The sequence below is a fragment of the Pelophylax lessonae genome (genome assembly GCF_965119305.1).
Source record: "Pelophylax lessonae genome assembly, chromosome: 3".
In the NCBI taxonomy this organism is placed as follows: domain Eukaryota; kingdom Metazoa; phylum Chordata; class Amphibia; order Anura; family Ranidae; genus Pelophylax; species Pelophylax lessonae.
Window position 1 is genome coordinate 464,121,908 of NC_138770.1, and position 20,066 is coordinate 464,141,973.

Consider the following 20,066-nt stretch of genomic DNA (forward strand, 5'->3'; position numbering starts at 1 on the left):
CACAGTTCTGGAACAACATCCTATGGACAGATGAGACCAAGATCAACTTGTACCAGAGTGATGGGAAGAGAAGAGTATGGAGAAGGAAAGGAACTGCTCATGATCCAAAGCATACCACCTCATCAGTGAAGCATGGTGGTGGTAGTGTCATGGTGTGGACATGTATGGCTGCCAATGGAACTGGTTCTCTTGTATTTATTGATGATGTGACTGCTGACAAAAGCAGCAGGATGAATTCTGAAGTGTTTCAGGCAATAATATCTGCTCATATTCAGCCAAATGCTTCTGAACTCATTGGACGGTGCTTCACAGTGCAGATGGACAATGACCCAAAGCATACTGCAAAAGCAACCAAAGAGTTTATTAAGGGAAAGAAGTGAAATGTTATGCAATGGCCAAGTCAATCACCTGACCTGAATCCGATTGAGCATTTCACTTGCTGAAGCAAAAACTGAAGGGAAACTGCCCCAAGAACAAGCAGGAACTGAAGACAGTTGCAGTAGAGGCCTGGCAGACACCAGGGATGAAACCCAGCATCTGGTGATGTCTATCCATTCCAGACTTCAGGCTTTAATTGACTGCAAAGGATTTGCGACCAAGTATTAAAAAGTGAAAGTTTGATTTAGGATTGTTAATCTGTCCTTTTGGTCCCTTAAAAAAGTAAATCATTACTTTTGGTCCCTTAAAAAGTGGGAGGCACATATACAAACTGTTGTAATTCCTATATACAGTCATATTGCTGCGCTGATTTCATAAAACATAAATAATAACAAAAAAGGTGAAAAGCAGCCAACATAAATCTTGAATTAAGAGTAGATCAGATAAATAACAATGTGGCGCTAATCTGAACACTATTGTCATGAAGTGTCCATAAATATAGAGGAAAAACACAGTCCATAGGTGTCCAATCCAAACAAGGGTGTAGAGTCAAAAGCCCAGAGAACCACCACCAGAAAACAGTTCACACTGTCTCTTACCAGACGTAAATGACCCTCATTACCAAGGTCATAAACAGCATGTAAATCAAGGTACAGGTACGGTCCTCCTCTCCCCTCTCTTGTAATGGCACACGATTTTCTTTCCAATCATATATGGGCTCAAAAGATATAAAGCAAAACACTCCTCATAGTGTATACTGTTTGCATCATTTATTCAGCGCATATGATTAAAAATAACTTACAAAGTTGCAGGAAGAGTATGGCGTTGTGTGTATCGTCTCAAATGCAACTAGTGTATACACCAAAATTTGTTTCCATATCAGACTTAACCAATACTCAGAATGGAAGGTTACACCAGCAGAAGAAGCTAATCAAACCCTGGTGCAAGCACATGAAAATATCAGCCAAACTCCCTGTGAAGATGTCAACCAGACACAAACTGAGACTTCACCAATGCAAAATTAGCATTCAAAAAATTTACTAAAATTATTACCTCAGCAAATTAAAAGGTCAAAGTGTGCTTATGTTGTATAAAGCAGAAGTGGATCAACCAAGGCACCCTGTTCCATCACTAAACTTAAGTTTATAATTTGTCAAGCTGACAAATTAATCGCAGGACACAGGGTTGCACCCTCCTGTAAATAGCTCCAATGCACAGGGCTAGAGGTAAATCACTACAGTATTAAAAAAGGGAGACAGTCAAGATGGTGTAAATGCCAGGTGGACTAGTTTGCAAATAATGAACAGACCAATTTAAAAAAAAACACCTTAAAAATACAAATTAAAAGTCGGTGCATCAAAAATGCACAAGCTGTCTAACATAAAGCATCTCCAGAACAGGAGAAAATGCACATACAGCTTCAAGCATTAAACTGCTAGACTCCTCCATATGCATTTCAGTCAAAAAAAACATAATCAGGGACTGGAGTATTGATGCTATCACATTCAATAAATACAGAATATTAAAAAGTGGCTCTACAGTACCCTTTACTTTTCATAAATGCTAACCAGCATGTGACACAAATTATATATTAGTACAATTTAAATAATCATAAATGCAACAAAAAGTCCACTTAGATCCACTTTTATATGTCTACTTTTCCAGTGTCCAACAATATTTATTACATTTTCTAATTCCTCCAACAACGTGCCTGATTATTTTAAACCTCCCGCATAAATGGAGAAATGCCCACTCACCAGACCAGATTGAACCCCTATTGCTAGGCTAATCCGTAAGCACTTGAGTAGACTCCAACAGATGAATTTCCTCCTTCACTTATTTCAAGGGTCCAGTGTAAAAAGATGGCCCCTGATTCCTTCTCTCTTTTTGTCCTCATTAGGCCACTATTTACAGATATCCACCAAGAAAACCAAAAATACTCATATAGTATAGTATTTAATAAAATGTTTATGAAAAACAAAGTTAGATTGCACTTACCTTTACTGTGCCTTTAAATGACATCAATACAATCACCAGGTATTTGACCAGGAATAGCCGACGCCTCTCTGCTCCCACTAGAGGTGGCCTGCATTCTGAAAACAGGAAGTTACATCCCCAGATGTGACGCAATTGAGGCCCGATTTGACTACCAGGAAACCCCCTCCCACTTGTTTCATCAGAAATTAAGTCTTCATGAAGAAGACTGGTCACCATTTTGATGGAGCCTTTTTAAACCCAAAGCCAGGAATTTTTATTGATTTATAGTTAAAAATCTTTGCTTGATTGTGTTGGTGTCTCCATTGAACACATTATTTACATGTAAGCAACATATGCAATTGGTAAAATTATAAAATACTGACTATTGCATATGAAGAGCCTCCCCTCTACCTTCTGACTGCATATCTCTCTCTTACAATAAACCTAGCATTAATAGCATCTACTTCTGAATGTGACAGCCTGTTTACTCATTTCAATGCATCATACTTCCAACAGATGAATGTGTTTAAGCCTATTTGTCATATAAATGTAATATATGTTCAGCCTCTCTTGCTCTGGGGACTCCCTGTTGTGTTACACAATTTGAGCACTTTTGAAAATATTTTAAAACTTCTTTAAATACGGTAAATCAGTTCATGAATTATTTGCAAACGAGTCTAATCTAATATTTGCACCATCTTGAGTTTTTCCCTGTTACGATTCCATAGATATTACTGCTGCATCACTGAATTTGAGCTACTCATCAAAGGGAGTTTGAGGGGAAGCATTTTAGGGCATTTTTTCAAAATAAATGAGTGCATTAATTATTTGCAAACTACTCTATCTGGTATTTGCACCATCCTGTGTTTCTTCCTTTCCTGATACTGTGGACATTACTGCTGCACACTGCATTGGAACTACTTACCGGAGGGAGTGTGGTCCTATATTTTTTTCCCGGCAACTTGGGGCTGTGTTTTTGCCCAGTGTTCATGACAAAGTTATGTTGGTGCAGAAAAGGTTGAGGATCTGACTGTGCTCCCTATCAGGGGTCCCTCGATCACAAAACTGGCTGCAGAGAACTTTTAATAATTTTGCAGTTCAAACTATTTTCACGTCTATTTTAGCATTTTAGTATTCAGCTGCTCTCCTCAAGTCCTGCTTTGTAGATAGGAATAATGTGACCCTGTTATAAACAAAAATCAGAAACAGAAATACGTGCAAATGAAGAGACTGAAGACTTTCCTCTCATTAATCCACTGCCTAAACTTCACTTTATTCAAGAGAAATCCTCTTCTCAAGTCCATTGGATAACTGTTATTTCAAAGAGTTTTGATGGTCCTCCACAGTGCTCATTGGTACCTCTTAATGACTTGCACTTTTGCAGCCATTTTTATGACAAGGTCACTCTATGTTAAAATGCATACATACATACATACAAGGTATAGGAGACAATAACAAAAAAAAAAATAATAATAAAATAAACAACTATTTGTGTGATTGTTTGTAAGAATGCTACATCACCACAAAAGAAGTCCCTTCTGTTAAAAAAAAAGTGTTTGCTGTTATCCATTTTTTTAAAGGTCGCTTTTCTGTAGTGAGTATTATTGATATTGTCACGTATGGTACGTTAGAGCAGTTGGCACTTCTGAACTTCTAAAACGCCAGTGAGGATTCTTTGCTTACCTTCTTCTTGAAAGGCCGGGCTATTGATGTCTGCTAAAAATATTTCAGAGGATCAGCACACTTATGATGTTAGTTAAGAGACTTGTATACTGTGGGGGCTTTTGCTAAAAAAAAAAATTGTACAGAATATATAAAAATTATACAAAAATGCAAACCCACAAGACAGATTAAAGACAAGGTAATCTTTAAAATGTTGCATATTCAAATTTTTTAAGTTTGTTTCATGTACAGTATATCTGTGTCTACTTATTGAGATTCAGTAACAAATACGTATTTTGTTTACAGAACGTCCCGAATACCCAGATTTTACAACAGGTATTTTGTTGGATTGTGTTACTAGGTGTCTATCTCTCATCCTGTTTGATTAAATAATGATGACAATACATTTTAATAGGATATGTACCATAAAATCTACATTTTTTACCTATTGAAGAAGAAAATGTTTTATCTTTGTCTGTTAACTTTTTAGCTATAAAATACATGATCAGATATGTATTTAATTTACAGCAAATTCACAGCACCCACATTGGACAACGCGTATGTATTAATATTTGCATTTATTTTTTATTATTTGAAATTGATTAAATACAATGCCTATAGTTTTTTTTTTCCAAACAAATATTTTTTTTTTTTTTTTATATATCACAGAGCATTACACCAGTTGTGGAGGTCACATCATGCAGTTTTATGGGGTTATAACCAGTCCAAATTTCCCCAGTGATTATCCACCTAATAGTTTCTGCGTATGGGAAATTGAGACAGCAAGAGGGTATCGTGTGGAATTGACTTTTACACATTTTCAGTAAGTTCATAATATACTGTGAAATATGGAGAATGCTATTGCTAACCTCCTTCTAAAAATGCTGATTTCCTGTCTGTCCCTGCCTTTCTAATGCCCCATACACACGTGCAGATTATCTGCAGACTTACCAAAACCATATAATATGAGGTCAAACCTAAACACTTTCAATTTGTATGCAATCCGGCAGGCCCTTGCACTACATAGAAAAGGTAAGTCTGCAGATAATCTGCACGTGTGTATGGGGCATTAGTCACAGACCTGAAACATATATGCAGATTAGAAAAATATTGAAGTTAAAAATATATTTGAAATAAAATAAAAAAAATTGAAGGCATACTCAAGTCAGTGATTCAAAAGCAAACAAAAACCAATGGATCAGCACGACAGCCTGGCAACTAACATTTTCAGAATGAAAAGTCAGTAATGGTAGTCTACATATTAATTACCTATACCACAGTACTGTCTGAAAATCAAACCAAATATATTCAAAATGTTGTTTAGTGCAATAAATGTGTGAAAATATAAACAAACAGCCCCTTAGTATTTCAAAAGTCCATCAAAAACTTTATAAAATACTTCTTTGTGCAGATGAAAGTGCTCTTATGCTCCACAAGGTGCTCAGTGCCAATGCTGTGCTTCTACACACTAACCAGACCAAATAAACTGTATATATGTTAAGCACAGAAGTTATTGCAGGATTGGGGAACAACGCTCCCGAGTACTGAGTACCACAAGATTCAGCCCCCTGCCTCAGCTCACCTCTCACAATGGTCAATACACCCCTCCTGGATACTGGTGTGCCTGTTCTTGGGCTTGCCTTTCACCTCTTCCCAGCCCAGTCTGGTAGAAGATGATCCTGTTCTGGCTAGTAGAAAAACTTTTGCACAAGTTCTCTCCAGGCTGGTATCCCAAAAGATTGTGTTCAAGACTGGTGATTCAATTAGCTACACACCCCTACACAGTCTACATATTGTTTCAAGGCAGACCTACTTTCAGAGATGCATTTATTATTCAAGTTGATGAACTATTTTTTTATTTTTATATTTTGAAAAACATAACTTAAAAATGTATTTATACACAATTTGAATAAAATAAATAAATACCAAAGCCATCATAGTAGGCATAAGATAGACACACAGATAATCTAACTGATAAATTCGATTTTTGTTACAGATTGTTACAGATTTGTTGCACTGTGCAGACAATGATTATGCCTGTTAGGGATGAGCTTTGGGTGTGGGTTAACCAAATGTTCAAATCAAATTCAAGCTGTCTGCACTTTGCCAAATGGGCAAACTAAATGGTTAGATTTGCCTCATTCACCCATTCAAACATCCAACTGTTGGAGCAGGAAGGTGGCATTTCTACTGCCATCAAAGACAGCTTCCGGCTGCCTGCTGGTTTGTTTCAACTTGTAAACAAGTTGACGGGTATCCTGAGTGACATCATTGACTAAATAGGGTTAGAATCCTAGTTGGTTAATGACCTCAGCTAGCATCTCAGGCTGGTTTGTTAAAATTCAGCAGGCAGCTGTGAAACAGTCTTTTGTGCTGAAAGAGGATTTTTGTGGTGCAGGTCAAAGTGTTTTGTGTTCTCTAATTATTGACAATGGATCTCCATCACTTGATGACTTGATGATTAACTTTGGATCAGTGTTAATTTTGTCGAATAAAACGTTTTCGTCGACTAAATTAACACGATTTTAGTCGACTAAAATACGACTAAAACTAAAACAATTCAGATGACTAAAATACGACGAAAACTAAAATGGCATTTTAGTCAAAAGACTATAACTAAAACTAAATCGAAATTTGCTGCCAAAATTAACACTGGTGCATGCTCAAAGCTTAATACCATAAATAATAACATATTCGATTTTTCATTCCAGGACCAGCAGTAGTATATAATGAGTTTGGAAATTGTAGAGAAATGCTTAAATAATGCGTTACAAATTACAACTGAAAGACACCCATTAGATTATAGATGACTAAAATGTAGGACGTTTTAGCAGCAAATTTCAATTTAGTTTTAGTCTTAGTCTTAGGACTAAAATGGCATTTTAGTTTTAGTCCCATTTTAGTCTTCTGCAAGTGTTTTAGTTTTAGTCGTATTTAGTCGACTAAAATTCCAGTACATTTTAGTCGACTAAAACGTCCTACATTTTAGTCGAATAAAATGTACTGGAATTTTAGTCGACTAAATACGACTAAAACTAAAACACTTGCAGAAGACTAAAATGGGACTAAAACTAAAATGCCATTTTAGTCCTAAGACTAAGACTAAAACTAAATTGAAATTTGCTGCCAAAATTAACATGGCTTTGGATTGACATTGTGGGATATATTTTTCAAAAGATGTTTTCTAAGGTGTGGGTGTTGTTATTTCCTATTTTCCTTTTTTTAGTTACATAGTCTGGTTGAAAAAAGAAACAAGTCCATCCAGTTCAACCAATAGAAGGGAAAAAGAAAAAACATTTATACAATCCTAGTTACACAATCCTTTACCCACAATTGATCCAGAGGAAATAAAAAAAACCCCAGTAAAACATGATCCAATATTATCCAGCAGAGGAAATAAATGCCTTCCTTATCCCTCAAGATGTAATTGAATATTCCCTGAATCAACTTTATCTATGCAGGGGCGTAACTACAGGGGTTGCAGGGGTTGCAATTGCAACCAGGCCCTATGCTCCAGGGGGCCTGTGCAGCTACCCTGTACACCTGGATAGGAGGGGCGGCGGGGGCAGCATGTAGAGAAATCACTGTCCTCCTTTTTCCTCCTGTAGCTGCAGGAGGAAAATGGAGAAGATTTGTTCCTCTGTATGCTGTCCCCGCCACTCCTCCTATCCAGTTCACTTGTGTTCTGCTGTCTCTGTGTGCCCCTGTGTGCTCCCCTGGTCCCCCTCCCTACTGTGTTCCTCCCTCCCCCTCACTTTGCTCCCATCCCTCTCCTGCTGGCTGCTGCAGGGGATGTGTCCCAATAGAAAACCAGGAAAGGGGTCAGAAATATGTAATTTACCAGCTCCTTCCTTTTCTGAATGGACAGAGTCATAATCAGTGACACTGTAAAAAATAAAATAAAATAATAAAAAATAATACAATTAAAATGCCAAAAAAATAAAAACTGACCCCAGTGGGTGAACTTCCAGGATCACAAAGATCACACTTGTGACTGGGCCCTGGAATTTCACCACCGTGGGAGGCCCCAAGATGGCAGGAAGGGGGGCCACTGCAGAACTTGTGAAAGGGTCACGCTGTAGGACCATAATAAAGGGCCCCAAGATCAGTGGGAAGAGCCCCAGGCTTGAAGGGAAGGGCCCCGGCCTGGGGTCCAGGGGGCCCTTCATGGTTTCTTGCACTGGGGCCCTGAAGGTTCTAGTTATGCCTCTGTATCTATGGATATTAGTATCCAGTTACATTATGTGTATCTAGGAAAGAATCTGGGCCTTTTTTGTAAAACAATCTAATGAGCTAGCCTATTCCACATTTTCACAGCTCTTACTGGGAAGAAGCCTTTCCGTATTTGGAGATTAAACCTATTTTACCTTGCCCTCTATGATGACCTTAAAGTGAATAACTCAACACCAAGTTCACTATATGGACCACTTATGCATTTACTCATGTTGATCATATCCCCCCTAATATCCTCTTCTCAAGAGAGAATAAATTCAGTTCCTCTAATATTTCCTCATAGCTGAGCTCCTTCCTGCCTCTTATCAGTTTGGTTGCCCTTCTCTGCACTTTCTCCAGTTCCCCGATATCCTTTTTGTGAACTGGTGCTCAAAACTGAACTACATATTCCAGATGAGGCATAACTATTTATTTGTACAAATAAATTAGTAACAATTAATAAAACAAAGGATTTTGTTTGCTTTGGAAACCACAGCTTGGCATTGCATGCTATGATAAAGCCTGTGATCTACCAGAACATGCAGATCTTTCTCCACTATTGACTTTCCCAGCTGTTCTCCCCCTACTATGTAAGAGGCATGCATGTTTTTACCCCCAAGTGCTAAACTTTACATTTATCAACATTAAACCTAATTTGCCACATAGTTGCCCAATTAAAAAGTGCATTGAGGTCAGCTTGTAAAACATCCTAAGACTAAGGATGGTATTTCACTGCAAAGCTTGGTGTCATCTGCAAATACTGAAATAGTACTTTAAATCCCAGACTCTATATCATTTATAAATATATTAAAAAGTAAGGGTCTCAACACTGAAAGTGATACTAAAGCTTTGTTTTTATTTTTTAATAACAAACATGTTATACTTATCTGTTCTGTGCAGTGGTTTTGCACAAAGCAGCTCCGATCCTATTCTTTTCTGGTGCTACTGGCTCCTCCCCCTTGATCAGTGCCCTGGGGGCATCGCTGCATGCTCGCTCCCGAGCTGCTGGTCTATGCGTCCATAAGACATGTGGAGCTGCGATTGGGCCCCCCCCAGCTCAGTTCAGCCAAGGCTATTGTAAATATTGCTGGATCGGTGGGAGCCCAGGCAAGGATTAAGGTGTACTTTTAATAAACAGAGAAAAGCCGTGATCCTCAGGATCACGACTGATCTCTGGTGTGTAACGGTTTAGATAGTTGAGATGAGGAGCAGAGAACACGTTCTTCTCTTCTCATCACAGTACATGACCGTTCTGTCACAAACGGCCAGTTTAGAAAAGTGAGATCTGAAGATCTCACAGCCGTTTCTCTGAAATATCTCCATTTCAGATTCTCCAGCTCAGAGGTGGAGGATCAGGGGGAGAAGCTGTGTGATTAGAGGAAGAAGACTTCTTTCTTCCTATATATCAGCACCAGTGGGTTCAAAATGAATATTAAAAAAAATATATATATGTATATATTGTATGTACTGGTATATATATATATATATATATATATATATACACACATACACTGTATGCACTGGTATATATATATATATATATATATATATATATATATATATATATATATATATATATACACACACATACTGTATGCACTGGTGTGTGTATATATATACTGTATGTACTGGTATATATATATATATATATATATATATATATATATATACACAGTGGGTACGGAAAGTATTCATACCCCCTTAAATTTTTCACTCTTTGTTATATTGCAGCCATTTGCTAAAATCATTTAAGTTCATTCTTCTTCCTCATGAATGTACACACAGCTCCCCATATTGACGGAAAAAAACAGAATTGTTGACATTGTTGCAGATTTATTAAAAAAGAAAAACTGAAATATCACATGGTCCTAAGTATTCAGACACTTTGCTGTGACACTAATATATTTAACTCAGGTGCTTTCCATTTCTTCTGATCATCCTTGAGATGGTTCTACACCTTCATTTGAGTCCAGCTGTGTTTGATTATACTGATTGGACTTGATTAGGAAAGCCACACACCTGTCTATATAAGACCTTCCAGATCACAATGCATGTCAGAGCAAATGAGAATCATGAGGTCAAAGGAACTGCCTGAAGAGCTCAGAGACAGAATTGTGGCAAGGCACAGATCTGGCCAAGGTTACAAAAAGATTTCTGCTGCACTTAAGGTTCCTAAGAGCACAGTGGCCTCCATAATCCTCAAATGGAAGACGTTTGGGACGACCAGAACCCTTCCTAGAGCTGGCCGTCCGGCCAAACTGAGCTATCGGGGCAGAAGAGCCTTGGTGAGAGAGGTAAAGAAGAACCCAAAGATCACTGTGGCTGAGCTCCAGAGATGCAGTCAGGAGATGGGAGAAAGTTGTAGAAAGTCAACCATCACTGCAGCCCTCCACCAGTCGGGGCTTTATGGCAGAGTGGCCCGGCGGAAGCCTCTCCTCAGTGTAAGACACATGAAAGCCCGCATGGAGTTTGCTAAAAAACACCTGAAGGACTCCAAGATGGTGAGAAATAAGATTCTCTGGTCTGATGAGACCAAAATAGAACTTTTTGGCCTTAATTCTAAGTGGTATGTGTGGAGAAAACCAGGCACTGCTCATCACCTGTCCAATACAGTCCCAACAGTGAAGCATGGTGGTGGCAGCATCATGCTGTGGGGGTGTTTTTCAGCTGCAGGGACAGGACGACTGGTTGCAATCGAGGGAAAGATGAATGCGGCCAAGTACAGGGATATCCTGGACAAAAACCTTCTCTAGAGTGCTCTGGACCTCAGACTGGGCCGAAGGTTTACCTTCCAACAAGACAATGACCCTAAGCACACAGCTAAAATAACGAAGGAGTGGCTTCACAACAACTCCGTGACTATTCTTGAATGGCCCAGCCAGAGCCCTGACTTAAACCCAATTGAGCATCTCTGGAGAGACCTAAAAATGGCTGTCCACCAACGTTTACCATCCAACCTGAAAGAACTGGAGAGGATCTGCAAGGAGGAATGGCAGAGGATCCCCAAATCCAGGTGTGAAAGACTTGTTGCATCTTTCCCAAAAAGACTCCTGGCTGTATTAGATCAAAAGGGGGCTTCTACTAAATACTGAGCAAAGGGTCTGAATACTTAGGACCATGTGATATTTCAGTTTTTCTTTTTTAATAAATCTGCAACAATGTCAACAATTCTGTGTTTTTCTGTCAGTATGGGGTGCTATGTGTATATTCATGAGGAAGAAGAATGAACTTAAATGATTTTAGCAAATGGCTGCAATATAACAAAGAGTGAAAAATTTAAGGGGGTCTAAATACTTTCCGTACCCACTGTATATATATATATACTGTATGTACTGGTATGTGTATGTCAGACCGAATACATAATAAACAAGCAAAAAATTGGGGGAGCAAACCCTGAACATGTATATCTAAAGCTTTAGATATACATGTTCAGGGTTTGCTCCCCCAATTTTTTGCTTGTTTTTATTATATATATATATATACACTGTATGTATATATACTGTGCATGTGTGTGTGTATAGATATGTTTTCATGTGTCAGAACATGTCATTACGAGTTCTTTTAAACTTTGATTTCACTTTTTAAACTTAGCGGCGCTGTAATCTCACAATATCTCGTGAAATTACAAGCAGTCCACCCAGTTATACACAGATCTCGGCAGTTCTCAGAGAAAAAACTTCTCCCCTGATCACCCTGTGAGAAGTGAAGTTCTCTGCCTTCTAAACTGGGTGCCAGAGGAGATATTTTTTCTGTGAGAACTGCCGAGAAGTGAACTGAGAGAAAACTTCTCAATTTACTAAATGTACACCTAAGGGGGCTAGAGGGGTGGGAGCGGCACGTATAGAATGCATACATAGACTGCATGAAGGTAAAAAGCCCTCAGGCTTTAGAACCACCTGAACCTTGGAGTACACCAATAATATCCAAGTATGAATCATTACTCTCTGAATACAGTCATTTAGCCAGTTTTCTATCCATTTACAAACATTTTTTTCAAGCCTGTAGACTTTACCTTACACATTAGCCATGTGTGGGGAACTGTGTCAAACGCTTTTGCAAAAAGTATACCAAATCCACAGCCACTTATTTTTCTAAGGTTTGCTTACCTCGTCAAAAAAAAAAAAGAAATCAGATTTGTTTGACAGCTTCTGTCTTTCATAAATCCATGATGTCTATTGCTTAAAATATTTTCTTCTAGCGAGAACTTATCTATGTGGTCTTATATTAAAATCTCAAGTATCTTCCTGACTATAGAAGTTAAACTAACAGGTCTGTAGTTACTTGGTAAAGATTTTTTTCTTAAAAAACGTACCACATTGGCCTTACACCAACCCAGTGGTACTATGCCAGCCATTAAAGGATCCCTAAAAATTAGAAACAATGGCTTTAAAATTGCAGAGCTAAATTCTTTTTGAACCCATGGATGTATGTCATCTGGTCCAGGTGTTTTATTCAACTTTATGCTGTCTAAATATTTCTGGACCATATCAATTTTGAGCCATAATGGTTCATTTGGTGCTATGTCAATATCATCCCCATAATGGACTTGAGTTTCCCCATGCTCCTTTGTGTACACAAAGCTGAAGAAGGTATTTAACCACTTGCTGCCCGCCAGCTGCAGATTAACTGCGGCAGGCTGGCTTGGCTGCGTGAAACAACATAGTCGCACAAGTGGTGCTAGGGGGCAAGTGTGCGCCACCGGCGGCACGCTCCCGCCCCCACTAGGCAGCAAGGATGTCAAATCGACGGGACCAGCGGTTGCGATTGCCGCCGGACACCCGCGATCGCTTCCTGCTGAGAGAGAAGGACGGTCAGCCTCTGTAAAAACAGCTGACCCTTTTTTTTCTCTTAAACGATCACAGAGCGCCTGTGATCCTTCTATATAGGATCACAAGTCTCTGTGGTCATTTCACAAGCCCATCCATCATAAAGTTAGAAAACACTCCCCTAGGCTCACATAACCCTTTAATCACCTCTGTGTTAACCCCTTCCCTGCCAATGTCATTATTACAGTAACAGTGCATATTTTTAGCACTGATTACTGTAGTAATGTCACTGGTCCCCCCAAAAGTGTCAAAAAGGTCTGTTAGGGGTCTGATCTGTCCACCACAATGTCGAAGTCCCGCTAAAAATCGCAGACCACTACCATGATTAGTAAAAAATAAATAAATTAATAAATAAAAATGACATACATCTTTCCCCTAGTTTATAGTCACGATAACTTTTGCACAAACCAATCAAAATATGCTTATTGCGATTTTTGTTTTACAAAAAGTATGTAGCAGAATACAAATTGGCCTAAAAAGATAAAAAAATTTAGATTTTTTTCTTTTTTTTGTTTTTTGGGAATGTTATATAGCAGAATGTGAAAAATATTGTGGTTTTTTTTTTTTTTCAGAATTTGGGCTATTTTTTTGTTTATAACGCAAAAAATAAAAAATCGCAGAGGTCAGCAAATACCACTAAAAGAAAGCTCTATTTGTGGGGAAAAAAAGGACATCAATTTTATTTCAGTACAGTGTCGCACGACCGTGCAATTTTCCATTAAATTAACGCAGTGCCAAATCACAAAAAATGGCCTGGTCATTAGGGGGGCAAATCCTTCTAGTCCAGAACTGGTTATTACATTTGCCTTCTCTTTGTCCCCAGTCGCCCACTCTAGATTATTTTGTAAAGAGACTACCTGCTCAGACCTGACCTTTTTACTATTAATATATTTGAAGAATGTTTTGGAGTTTGTCCTACTTTCTTTTGCAATCTGCCGTTCATTTTGAATTTTTGTGGCCTTGATTTCCTTTCTACATTCTGTATTCTTTTATATTCTTTGTAACATTTAAATGAAAATAGTGTTCCTTTCCTTTTTATATATTTTTTAAAGCACTTTATTTTCTTATTATTTATAGCTTTTAACATTTTGGATGTGAGCCATATAGGTTTTATTTTTAGCTTTTTAAACTTCTTGCCCATGGGAATATATTTTGCAGTGTGTACACATGCAGTCTTTTTTTTTTTTTAAGAATTCCCCTTTCTGTTTGTGTCCATCGATGCCAATATTCCCTCCCAGTCTAAGTCTTGGAGAGCAGACCTTATCCTCTGAAAATTTGCTCTCTTAAAGTTAAGCGTTTTCATCTTTCAAGTGTGTGCTTGTTGCTTACTGCTTACATTAACCACTTAAGCCCCGGAGGATTTGGCTGCTAAAGGACCAGGGTTTTTTTTGCGATTTTTTACTGCGTGACTTTAACGGACAATTGCGCGGTCGTGCGACGCTGTACCTAAACGAATTTGACGTCCTTTTTTCCCACAAACAGAGCTTTCTTTTGGTGGTATTTGATCACCTGTGCGATTTTTTGATCACGCGCTATAAACAAAAAAAGAGCGTAAATTTTGCAAAAATAACAATATTTTTCATATTTTTTTTATATGAAATTCCCCAAAAAAAAATGTAAAAATCAAAATTTTTTAACATTTTTCGGCCAATTTGTTTTATGCTACCTATGTTTGGTAAAAAAAAAATCGCAAAAAGCGTATTTTTATTGGTTTGCGCAAAAGTTATCGCGTTTACTAACAAAGGGAAAGATTTTTGTCATTTTTGGTGTTTTTTTTTTAACGCGTAATGGCGGCGATCTGCGATTTTTTTTCTGTACTGCGACATTGCGGCGGACAGATCGGACCCTTGACTGACATTTTTGACACTTTTGGGGGTACCAGTGACATTACTACAGTAATCAGTGCTATACATATGCACTGTTACTGCAAAAATGACACTGGCAGGGAAGGGGTTAACTTTATTGGACAGGCAGGGGTTAAGTGTGTCCTAGGGGCGTGATTCTAACTGTGCAGGGACATTCCTATTGGTGTAAAAGCAAAGATCAACCGTTCTACATAGTAGAACGGACAGATCTTCACTTTTACACAGGGAGAACTGACAGGCAGCTTGTTTACACAAGCCGCTCTGTCTTTCTCCCTTCACAGGAGCGATCGTAGTGTGACTGGCGGACATCGAGTCCGCCGGTCACACGCACTGACTTGTCTGTGAACGAGCCGCGGCGGGCGCGCGCCTCAGCGGGCACGCGCCCGCCCGCAATAGGCTCGCAAGTCAGTGACAGGCGAGTGACGTACCGATACGTCACTCTGCCTGGCCGGGGCTGACCGCCGCAGTACATAGTCGTGCGGCGGTCGGCAACCGGTTAAATGAAACCATGTTATGGTAACTGCTACCGAGATGTTCTTTCGTATGAACATTAGTAATCAGCTTAGCATGGTTTGAGATTACCAGGCCCAGCAGAGCATCATTTCTACTTGAGGCCTCTATGAACTGTACCATACAATTGTCTGAAATTGTTAAAATCGCTCATTATTGATGGGGACAAGGGCCTCTTCTTGACAACCCTGGGCGGTGGTTGTGGGGGTCTGCGAGCAGGGGACTTATCGGAATCTGGATGCCCCCTGTAACAAGGGGGCCCCCAGATTCCAGCCCCCCCTCTATGTGAATGAGTATGGGACACATTGTACCCCTACCCATTCACCCAAAAAAGGCAGTGTAATGTAAATAATGACAAGAGATGGTTTTAAGAAATCCTTTATTAAAAGTCTTCCTCCGATCTTCTCCCTCCGGTCTTCTCCCTCAGGTCTTCTTTCCTCAAATCTTCTCCCTCTTGTCTTCTCAGCTGCCAACCTGGTCCTCTACCGACGATGTCTTCCGTGATAATGCTGGCTCCGCTCTTTGCGGCTTCTTATATAGCCATGGGGTGTGGCCACCCGCTGATATCACCCAGATACCCAGCCCCCTTGTGTTGTATGTACCTGGTGGGGTCCCCACACCATTTTTTCCCCATTTTGGCGTGGAGTTCCCTCTCAAGATCCTCAGAGCGCAAGTCACACCACAATTTGGATCATCATGATCGGACTTGGATGCGACTTCCATTCAAATCAATGGGCTCCCATAGGGAACCATTGATTTTCACATAAAAAAAAGAAAATGTATGACACGGCTTAACGCTGTATAAGCAAAGTTAAGCAACGTTTAGCAGCCTTCAGCAGCGTCAGACGTTTTTACAGCTGTAACGCCGATTCTCAGAGCGCACTGGCCCTGGGTTTTTTTTGCAGCTTGAAAACGCCTATGCCACTTACAGCTTAAAAATGTCTGTGTGTGCGTGAGGCCATAAAAATAACATGGAGGGGCATTTTTAAGCTGCAAAACGTCTGACGCTCCTGAAAGCAGCTACAAAAACGCCCTGTGTGCATGAGGCCTTAACGTGCATTATATTTGGCAGTCCATTGAAATAAAAGTGCAAAATGTTCTAAACATTGTACTTGTCACAAAATATTTGCTGCAACGCACTATTGGGAACACATTGACACAAGGAGAGAAAGATGTAAATCAGCCCTGAGTGTTTGAAAAAGTGGTGTTTCATAAAAAAAATGCTCATAAGAAAAGAGAATTCTCTCTATCTCTTAAAACCCTCTAATCAATAACTTTGAGGGCCAGTTTCTATATATGCTTTGCACATGACTGGTCTGGCGGTGATCACAGACATTGTGAGTACTGCAACAATGATTAGCGACACTGTGAGTGGGTTGCAGTGATTAGGGACATTTGAGTGGTGTGGTGCTGATCAGGGACACTAGGACTGGTGTAGTGGTGGACACCGTAGCTGAGGTGATGGTGATCACGCATATAGTAACTGGTGTGGAGGGGATCACGGACGCCATAACTGGTGTGGCAGTGATTAGGGATGCTGTAATCAGTGTGGCGGTGATCAAGGACACTGACTGGTGACAGTGAGTAAAAAAAAAAAATCTAATTTAACCACTTAAATACAGGGCAATTACACCCCCTTCCTGCACAGGCCAATTTTCAGCTTTTAGCGCTGTTGCAATTTGAATGACAATTGCGCGGTCATGCAACACTGTACCTAAACCAAATTTATGTCCTTTTTTATGCCACAAATAGAGCTTTCTTATGGTGATATTTGACCACCACTAGTTTTTTTTTTTTTTGCTACACAAATAAAAAGAGACCGAAAAGTTTGAAAAAAAAAAAGTTTGTGGTTTATGTTATACAATTTTGTAAATAGATACGCTTTTTTCCTGCACTGATGAGCACTGATGAGGCCGCACTGACAGGCACTGATGAGGAGACACTGATGGGGTGGCACTGATATGTGGCACTGATATGCATGCAGCACTGATGGGTAGCACTGATATGCAGCATTGGTGGGCACTGATAGGTGGCACTGATGGACACTGATAGGCGGCACTGGTGGGCAATAATGGGCACTGGTGGATGGCACTGATATATGGCAACCATGGGCAGCACTGATGGGGAGGGCACTGGCGGGCTCCCTGAGCGCTGATTGCCATCCCTGGTGGCCATGGTTGGCATCCCTGGTGGTCATGGTTGGGCATCCCTGGTGGCCATGGGTGGGCATCCCTGGTGGCATCCCCCCCACCTTCCCGCCGTCAATTCCCTATAGGGCAGGCGGGAAGTGGTTAAAAAAATATATTTTTTACATTTAAAAAAAAATATTTTTTAAATACTGTCATCCCATTACAGTGACAATGTACTACTTTGAGGGGTGATTGCTTTTACAGACAGGATTTCTGTAAAAGCAATATTTTTCACTCTTCCTGTAACCATTGAGAAACAACAACAAAGAAAGTGTTGTGAAACTTTTAGACAGGACAATTCGGTTTGTTGCAGGCTGGCTGGTAGATTGAGCTTCCATGTGCTCCTTGCTGTTAAGGCCAGTTATAGGTTGGGGCTATTGTCATTTGTTTGAACCATTGAGCTACTATTCAGATACTGGGATAGCTGCGATTGGCTACAACTATCACATAGTACATAACAGATGTGAATGGCCCTGTACTATGTGATCTCTCTGACCGATCACAGATCACAGACTGTAGTAAACAATCATGTCAGGAATTGACATATTGTTTAATACTTTCCGTGTGATCGCTGATTGGCTACAGCAATCACATAACACCAGGGTCACCAACAGTGGCCCGATACAGCGATCAGTGTTCAGCTGTATCTGGTGGACACAGCAGGCACAGATCCCATTGCTGTATCCCTCTGGCCATGTATATACTGTAACCAGGAGGGAAGCAGTTAATATTTTGTCACCCAATATGGCTGGTAACTAGGCAAGCACCAAATAGATTAACAAGGGTATAACGCAATTTAGCATAAAAAGTGATTAACAGTAAGAACTAGGTATAAGATGACATTTGACATCCAGATCAGAATAAACAGTAGCAAAGCCACCTCAAGTGCAGCAGTGAGTAGTAGTATAGTTTACCCACTTGCTGACTGCTCTATATCAGTTTTACTGCTTCAGGGCAGCAGCTGGGCGTCGGATCACGTATACATATGTGATCCTGTGCTCCTGCCTGCAGAGGAGGCATTCACACAGCCAGCGGGCCATTTCTGCTGTGATTGTTCACAGCAGAAGCCGATCTGCGGGTGCCGGGCACACAATGTCCACTGGCATCCGCAGATCACCAGGCAGAGAATGGAGCTCTGCCTATGTAAACAAGGCAGAGTTCTGTTCTGACAGGGGGAAGGGATGGATTCTGTGATTCTGCTAAGCAGGTACTGAAACCCATCTCTTTCCCTAGTAAAAGCAGCACACATAGTTAACGCAAACATTGGCTAGGCACAAAGTTAACCCATTCATCACTCTAGATGTTTTAACCCCTTTCCAGCCAGTGTCATTGGTACAGTGCAATGTACATTTTTAGCTCTGATCACTTTATTAGTGTCAAAAGTGACCACCTAAAGAAAGCTCTGACATACATTTTATTTGGGTACAGCGTTGCATGACTACACAATTGTCAGTTAAAGTGCCGCAGTGCTGTATCGCAAAAAGTTGCCATAAAGGGGAATAAATCTTCTGGAGGTCAAGCGGTTAATCTATCGAGTGCTGGAACTATACTGCCAGAGCAAATTTATGATGCTAGTCCTAGACCGACTTGGCATGCACTGTCCAAAAGAAAAGGAGGATGGTAGTGGAGGGGGAAGGGGAACAAAGGAGACTTGCAGAAAATTATTACAGCAAGGGTAGTCCTTTGAGATGCTCTTATGCTGGCAAACATTGGGCCCTTTAAGAGCCTTGGTGCACTTAACAACAGTCCCAGTTAACCTGCATGAAATATAGGTGCAGCATACAGTAGGTACGGTATAATCACAGCACAGGTGAAAGGTAGATGTGGTTGAGATGCGCTAAAGGTGTGAGGTTGTTGTAAGGTTTGTATAGCCGCAGTCTAAGTTTGGAATAAATGCAGTATAGAGTGCAGTATGGGTGCGGTATGGATTGGGTACACTTAGTGTCTTGCTCTCAGTGGCTTAGCCCCTCCTACCAGTATCAGGAATGGGAGAATAGCCCTCTCACTAGCCCCTGGGATACTGGGATGACCCCTCACTCTCTCCCTGAAAGCCTCCAGTGATCAGGGGAAGGAAGCAGAAGGGGGAGTATATGCTCCAGTCTCCATGCAGCAGCAGTGCAGGTGCTGAGATGTGGGTGTCCTCACTCCCAGTATCGGGTTCAGGTCTCCACTGGTATGGTCTTAGGCTAATAGGCCAATATCCAGACAGAGGTGCTCTCTACCTTCAGTGGTGCTAGGAAGAAGAACTTTCCTGGGAAATTTTATAGAAAATCATCTTGTTATTTCTTCCTACCACACAGTACCTATTGGGATCTGTAGTGTAACCATTATAGTGTAACCATTAAATGGCTGCTGTTTCAAACTACAACTCCCAGGATCCTCAGTGCTCTGCATAGATGTCTATTGGCTTGCTTGGCATTAGCTCTCACCCTGCTGGTCAGAGGAGG

General features: G+C 40.2%; 1 protein-coding gene across 1 annotated transcript in view; it reads left to right on the plus strand.

Annotated features, from left to right (window-relative positions):
• The window catches only part of LOC309551829 (scavenger receptor cysteine-rich domain-containing protein DMBT1-like), a gene marked incomplete at both ends in the record, with an annotated part of 214,327 nt that overhangs the window by 59,234 nt on the left and 135,027 nt on the right, over positions 1-20,066 (plus strand). The window contains 3 exons of the mRNA XM_082252526.1: positions 4,324-4,353; positions 4,546-4,575; positions 4,687-4,840. Coding sequence (XP_082108652.1) covers positions 4,324-4,353; positions 4,546-4,575; positions 4,687-4,840 — 214 coding nt within the window. The remainder of the gene's footprint in view (positions 1-4,323; positions 4,354-4,545; positions 4,576-4,686; positions 4,841-20,066) is intronic.